We start from the raw sequence: 7,500 nt of genomic DNA, 5'->3' as shown, positions 1-7,500 counted from the left end.
TTCTCTCTGTCTCTCTCACGTGTGTTTTCTCTCTCTCTCTCTCTCTCTCTCTCTCTCTATATATACTCTCTTTTACAGAAAACTTTTTTTTTCTTTTCCTCCCCTCTCAGCAGGATATGCCCCCCAACCCGGCGCCCCCCAGCCGGCCCCACCTCAGCCCCAGCCCCAGCAGCAGCAGTTCCAGAACTACCCGGCCCCCACCTCCCAGGCCCCCGCCCCAGGCCAAGCCCCCACCCCGGTCTTCCAGGGCGGGCTGCAGCAGGTCCCCCCACCCCAGGGGGCCCAGCAGTACCCTCCAGGGGCCTTCCCTCCCCAAAACTACACCTCCCAGGCCTCTCAGCCTGCCAACTACAACCTGCCACCCAGTGCCCAGCCTGGCCCAGGGTACCAGCCCCGCCCTGGCTACACCCCTCCCCCCGGGAGCAATGCCACCCCTCCCCCAGGGGCTTCTAACCCCTATGCCCGCAACCGCCCCCCCTACGGCCAGGGCTACACCCAGCCCGGCCCTGGCTACCGGTAAAAGAGCAGGGGGGGCAATGTTACCAATCCCCCCACACACACACACGCACACACGCGCACACACACACACACACACACACACACACACACACCCACACCCCTCACTATGTGGCGCTACTCTGTCTTTCTGGGTCTGGTTAACATGGTCTGAAATCTTGCCCAACTCCCAAGTCAATGAACCCAGCTAAGAAGCAAGCAACCCCCCCCACCCCAGTCTGATTGTGTTTGTTTGTACTCGTGTCTGTATCTCCGACACAGCTGTGTCACGGCCCTGTTGTATGATATGTCCTCCCCCTTCTCCTCAGTCCACCAGCCCGCCCCCCCCCCCCCCCCCCCCCTCCATCTCCATTCCTCTCTGTCTGGTCCGTCACGTAAATCATTCTGTATGCACACACACCTGGGAGACCAAAACAGGCTGTCGTATGAAAGCTGTTTCTTATTGTTTTCATGGGTAACTCTTTATTTTGTTAGTCTGACATCTGTATTCCCTTATACGCGTCTATCGTCACGCCTGCCGACAGAGATGAAGTTGATACCTAAGCCGTTTAACTGATCGTTTGTGGATAGTTTGCAAAGTGTTGGTAGATGCATCTACAGCGTACTGTATGATAGGCTATCAAACTAAAGTGTTACCCTTTTTTTGGTGTTTTGGGTTGATCACTTTTGACCAGCGTGTCGGTATTATGACGTGATGGAACAAGTCCTCTGTTGAAAACACTAAGTGGTGGTGATTCATGGGAGGTGTAGTTCCAGGCCTCCAAAAGGATCCTACAATGTTTAGCCTCTTAGATCACCTCCATAAGGCTTATTGATATTGCTCTTCTCTATCATTTTTTCCTCTTTTGCTCATCTCTTTATCTTCTCACTGGTTTTTACTAATATATCAATCAGAAATTCAACATTGAAGTGACATTAGTTGTATAAACTGTAACATTTTTTTTCTGAAACCTAATAAAGGCTTTGAGACCCAGTCTGCAGTGTCTTGTGTTTTTGTTTTGGTTTCTGTGTCGCCTCCGTTCCCTTTTCTCCAGACCTCCCTTACATTGTGGTTTCTGAGTTCACATCTCTGTGTTGGGGTTGGCCTCAGAGAGCCTCCTCTCTCCCGTGCGGATTTGGAAAAGTGTGGTAATGCTGGTGGTGCTATTTGTTTTCCTAATTGGGAGTTGTGGTTGGCTGGGACGTGAGGTGAGGCAGCGTGTGGTTGGCTGGGACGTGAGGGGAGGCAGCGTGTGGTTGGCTGGGACCTGAGGTGAGGCAGTGTGTGGTTGGCTGGGACCTGAGGTGAGGCAGCGTGTGGTTGGCTGGGACCTGAGGTGAGGCAGCGTGTGGTTGGCTGGGACGTGAGGGGAGACAGCGTGTGGTTGGCTGGGACCTGAGGTGAAGCAGTGTGTGGTTGGCTGGGACCTGAGGCGAGGCAGTGTGTGGTTGGCTGGGACCTGAGGTAAGGCAGTGTGTGGTTTAGTTCCTCAAGTCCTCCTGTCCTGACTGAAAATAAATGACCAACACAGGGAAGCTGTGTGTGTGTGTGTGTGTGTGTGTGTGTGTGTGTGTGTGTGTGTGTGTGTGTGTGTGTGTGTGTGTGTGTGTGTGTGTGTGTGTGTGTGTGTGTGTGTGTAGTAAGTAAGTAATGTTTATTTATTTATATAGCACATTTTACAATGACAAAAACTGCCGCCCAAAGTGTTTAACAGAAATACTAGTAAAAGAGAAAGAACAGATAAAAATACACTAAAACAAGGGCAATACAAAGTACAAGTGCAGAAATAAAAGTACAAAAAGTGCAGTGTCGGGAGGCAGGCTCACCTCAGGTCAAAGGCCAGGGAGAGAAAGGTGTGTTTTTGCAAAAATAAATAAAAGCCTCTATGCTCTGGGTGGATCTGACATGGAGGGGGAGGCTGGCCTACTAGGGGCTGCTTTAGAGAAAGCTCTATCCCCTCTCGTTTTGAGTCTGGTCCTAGGGACCTCCAGCAGCAGTTGGTCAGCTGACCAAGGGCTCTGGATGGGGTATGGTGGCGCAATAGGTCAGCCAAGTACGGGGTGCCTGCCCGTTAAGTACTTTTGCTGTGCGTGTGCGCAGATATTACCCAGCATGCCCAGTACTACAGATTTAATACAAATGGGAGTCAAAGCCGTGGTAAAAAAGAACTTGATTTATTTTTGAAAATAGATGCAGGAATGATTGAACATATCAAAGACAAAAATACACTTTTTTTGCTATAAACTATTTTCCATACAAATTTGCATTGAAAACTTTAACTGCAGCCATTGGTGAGCAACTGTACAAAACATAAAAATGTAGACTTTCTTTCGCATAAATTGGCAGTTGATTTCCACTGATGAGAGAGAGTCTTTATGTACATGTTTATAATATTAAACAAAAAGAATAGCACAGATTGAGCCCACACATCTGTAGATCTGGACAATTTGGATCACTTGCAATGAACATAAAGAATTTAGACATGTCTACATTGCATATCTGGCACTCATTATCTGCCACTAATCAATGAAGACAGGCAGGTTATCCCAAGCCACTGAGGAATTGGAGTTGCATGCAGTCAGAGTTGATGCAGTCAGCATCAAAGTTAGTTGAAGATGATCTAAAGGCAAAGAATTCAAATCAGCGTCTGATCCTATTCATTGCAAGTGACCACCATGGTGTCTGCTGCTGTTTCTCTTGGTACTTAGCCACTGATTGGCTAGACTATCTATTTGTGTTTTTCAGGTTTAAGTTATTGACATAAACCTGCAGTCACTGATACCCACTGTAAAAGATGTCCACAATATACATATAAATAATACTTTTATGCTGTGCAAACCGCAACTGCTAATCCCTCAGGACTAAAACAATAAATGGTACATGGCTGGATAGAGTGGGTGTGTGAATACTGTACCTCTGTCTGTAGGGTAGAAGATATGTATCGTGAATGTGGGGGATTTGTTACTGTGTGTGTGTGTGTGTGTGTGTGTGTACAGTATGATATTTTGTGTGTGATATTTTGTAATGTTTTCTGTGATAACCATCCCTTAGACAGGCTGGCAGAAAAAACACACAAGGAACATTTAATAACAACCCTGATAAATAACATCACACAAGTTATTACATTTTAGGGAGCCAGCTTCCCAATATTTCCTGTGTTCATATTCAACCTCTTAATTGATTCTGAAACACCTCTATCTGCCTTTCTATTCTTTTTACAGGTTTTGAGTTTTTTTCTCTTGTTGTCATGTTTGATAAATAGTGAGATGAGACCTATGGAAATATTACAAATGTGCTCAATAAAGTTCCATGACACAATGTCCTGTACAGTTTTATACATAGGTGGCTGGGCCAAACGCCAGAGGGATAGACATGTCTACAGTCTCCATGGCGATAAGAGAGAGAAGCCCACCTCCACCCAGGCGCTCTCAGGCCTCCTTAGTCCTCCTCTCACCCCAGTGAGGTCTTCCTTCAGTCAGCCATCTTTCTTTCTGGCCTCCCCTCTTGGGTCTTACCATTTCCCAGGGATGGGTGTTCCACACTCGTACCACCCTACGTAGGTGGCGTGTGAGTTCCCTCCGATCTCCCCGAAATGGACGGGTTCCTGCCGCATCGCTCTGTAGAACCCTGAGACAATGTGCAGAGATATGATGAAGAACCCGGCTTTTTAGCTTTAAAAAAAGCAGTCTGGAGACCATTCCAGTCAGATAAGCTGATCCCTGGATAATAATTGTAATAACGCTAGTCTTTAAAACCATTACAATACGTTAACATTGGTCATTGTTAAATGAGGAAAAAACTACAGTGCTAGACCTTCATATGGATGGGTTCTAGTACCCGTGAAGGAGAACTTAGTTCAGTACCTGGTCTGCTGGGTAGCTGGTCAGCCAGTAGTTGGTTGCCTGTCCGCCCAGGAAGGAAGGAATCTACAAACTGGCAGTGGTCCTCTCCGTGTCCAGTCTGGTCCCCAATGTTGTAGAACTTTCCTGAACACGTGGAGAGGTCAGAGGTCAGGGGTCAGAAATGAGAGATGAAGGATTCAGCAGGCCTGTGATAGGTTCTGATCCTGTGTGGTCTGCACAAAGCATTCTATTCACATCCTGTCTTGTCACGTATTATTACAGTCTATTATTATTATTATTATTATTATTATTATTATTATTATTATTATTATTATGTATGTACTCTGAATATGACTCTCTACAGAAACTAGACAGAAGGTGTTGAAAGGAAGGTGCACAATAAGAGAGTTTGAATTTGAGGGAATGGAGTGGAACCATTTTGCTAAATGGCAAAAATGGCAAATATAACATACAACAAATAGTATAGAATTATTAAAAGGCAACTCATTTGGTGGATAGTCACATTTCAGTCGAACCGCCTGTATGGGCATATACATGAATGCTCTGGTAGACACACACAGAGTCAGACAGACGCTGGACCAACACAGGTCTAAGACACTGACCGTTGAGCGAGTCACTCAGGTAGATCTTGTATCTGAGGGAGTTGCAGATCTGAATGCCCACAAACTTGCGGTACCACGTTCTCTTCACATACTGTTTCCCGTTACACTCTGAGTACGCGTCAGCCTTGAAGGGGAACTGCGTCCAGATGGCATCTTTTCCTGAGAGGATAGAGGGGTTAAAGATCAGGATATGAATGTGACAGGAACCAGAACAAGACCGTGCCGAACATGAACACAAGAAAGAACAACAGCAGGAAACAGTGAAACAGTAATTCAATGTGATTACAGAGGAGTGGGGAAAAGGTGAAGAGGCCGAGAAAGAGCACTCACCTGAAACGTTCTCGCTCACCCGAGGGTCCGCTACAGATGAGGTAGGGAGAGGATCAGGATCAGGTCACATCACATTATTTCAGGATCAGAACACATCACATTATTTTTGCTAGATAGTAAATATGCAAATGGGGGCCTTGATTTGGCGCCAGGAGAAATCACTGATTTCATTAGGGCAAGGAGCCATTGGGCAAATTACTATCAATTCTATCGGCACTGAAACTCACTAAAGGACTAACACGCAGTATGACTTTGTTTTCAGCTTGTAGAGCAGGTTGGTCTATGTGAGTTTACTCTCAAGGAAGTATTGAGTGACTGTGACCAATGTGTTCTGGTCCCCATGTTGCTGCTGTGCTTGTGTTGTGCAGAGGCCTGAGGAAAAGTCTGGCACACTGACAAGGCCCCTGGGTCTCAATTAGTCAAGCCCCCGTTGTAGACAAGTGGTAGTTATGGCAATAGGAGGGGAGGGGGGGGCAAGGGGGTCAGGCATGTTGAAATCATTAAGCTAACAACAGGCTAATTATATTCCCCTTAGATGCTAAGCTATGCTACAGTAATGGCTGTCAACTAATTAGCAAGCCAAACACATCTCCGAAAGGCTAAGCTGTAGGCCTTAGCATTAACAAGCAACTCATTTGCTCCAGTACACATTTAAAAGTGCTATCAAGGATCCCTTATGACGCACACCACTGAGAGGCTTAGCCAAACTGTGGGTATAGCACACGTTTTGTTATATGACTTGTGCTCACAAGGCTGGCAGACATTAGTCTCCCATTGCTATTTTCACTACATGGATTGGTTTTCACAGTCTCTGTGATGATAACAGCAGGCTAATGAATGATGGGTATAGGGTTGGATGTTTACAGGAGTCGGATGAAGTTGCCCCATACTTTTGTTAGGTCAGTCCAGCAGTGTTTCACACCAATTGTAAGTGTTAGGGATTTAGGGTAAGCTGATCTTGCATTTATCCCTAAATGAATCCTACCTGGAACTAAGTAGTTACCGGTAGTTAACCCTCTCCCCCTCCCCTTCCCATGTGTCCCCAGCACTACCTTAATTAGGCCCCTATACTTTCTTCTTTTTGCCTTTTGTTTCTTTTTATTATTACTACTCGATCTTTTCAGTTTGTTAAGCGTCTTTGAGTGTCTAGAAAAGCGCTTTATAAGTCTAATGTATTATTATTATTATTATTGTTATTATTATTATTATTATTATTATTATTATTATTAAGTAACTGTGATTTATTCAATGTTTTGGGCGTACCATCTTTCTTGGTTCTTGGACCTACCTGATTCGGTGCTGAAAGACACAGGCTCGCTGACTGGCCCTGTCCCCAGCTCATTCTTGGGTTTCACTTTAAACTCGTAACTGAAAACGAAAACCAGAAAGAGACGTCAATTCATTGGTGGACCCAAGTCATTCCAAATTCTTCCATGTTATATTTTCATTTCTGATCGCCCCGGTGATGGCTTTCCAAGAGGAGGAATGCCGCTTTAATCGTGGATAGTAAATGGGAGATTCCACGTACGCAAGAAAAGTGTGGGATGGAAACCCTAGTCACTCTTGTTCGCCATGATCGTAACTTTTCATGGAGCTTAAGTTTATATTCCTCCTGATTCCAGAGCGGTGACACTTGATATTTTTATTCTCCAGACAGCCTTGAGTGCAGTCCAGTACTCTCACACACACACACACACGCACGCACACACACACACGCACACGCACACACACACGCACGCACACACACACGCACACACACGCACACGCACACGCACACACACACGCACACACACACACACACACACACACACACACACACACACACACACACACACACACACACATACATACACACTCACACACACAGAGCTAATGTTTGTTCCATGTGCCATGTTCAGATGTTCTGGCAGTCCATCGGCCAGCAGACCGAGCCCAGAGGAAGGTTCTGGTGTATACTGAGTCTGCAGATGCAAGCCAGGCCTGAGCATGATTAAAAACCCAGTACACACACCCAAGCCTGCTCCAGCTATCCTTACCCATAACAACTCTCAGAACCAAAGGTGCAAAAGGTGCAAAAGAGTGTAGGACTAAAGTTGATTCCAGTAAGAAATACATTGTTTGATTATTGTGATATCTGTATTGCAGGGATGACTGGTGGAAGCAGAAATGGGAGGATGGGCTCATTATCATGCATGGAATGGAATGAGAA

The 7,500-nt window shown here is 45.8% G+C and overlaps 2 protein-coding genes across 3 annotated transcripts in view; one reads left to right on the top strand and one right to left on the bottom strand.

Moving 5' to 3' along the window:
- Positions 1-1,484, top strand: part of tfg (trafficking from ER to golgi regulator) — a 20,208-nt gene extending 18,724 nt beyond the window's left edge. Inside the window, exon 8 of one of the 2 annotated variants that reach the window (XM_080535568.1) lies at positions 114-1,484. In XM_080535568.1, the coding sequence (XP_080391694.1) occupies positions 114-520 (407 nt within the window). In that variant the 3' untranslated portion in view covers positions 521-1,484. Of the gene's footprint in view, positions 1-110 lie in introns of both variants that reach the window. The other variant, XM_080535567.1, reaches the window with a different exon arrangement.
- A 2,523-nt stretch (positions 1,485-4,007) lies between these two features.
- Positions 4,008-7,500, bottom strand: part of abi3bpa (ABI family, member 3 (NESH) binding protein a) — a gene marked incomplete at both ends in the record, with an annotated part of 29,742 nt that continues 26,249 nt past the window's right edge. The window contains 5 exons of the mRNA XM_080536870.1: positions 4,008-4,123; positions 4,360-4,482; positions 4,962-5,120; positions 5,292-5,321; positions 6,580-6,659. Of these exons, the coding sequence (XP_080392996.1) occupies positions 4,008-4,123; positions 4,360-4,482; positions 4,962-5,120; positions 5,292-5,321; positions 6,580-6,659 (508 nt within the window). The remainder of the gene's footprint in view (positions 4,124-4,359; positions 4,483-4,961; positions 5,121-5,291; positions 5,322-6,579; positions 6,660-7,500) is intronic.

The sequence above is a fragment of the Nansenia antarctica genome (genome assembly GCF_963989245.1).
Source record: "Nansenia antarctica genome assembly, chromosome: 7".
Classification (NCBI taxonomy): domain Eukaryota; kingdom Metazoa; phylum Chordata; class Actinopteri; order Argentiniformes; family Microstomatidae; genus Nansenia; species Nansenia antarctica.
Note: the sequence above shows the minus strand (reverse complement) of the source record. Positions and strands in the feature narration are given on the sequence as shown.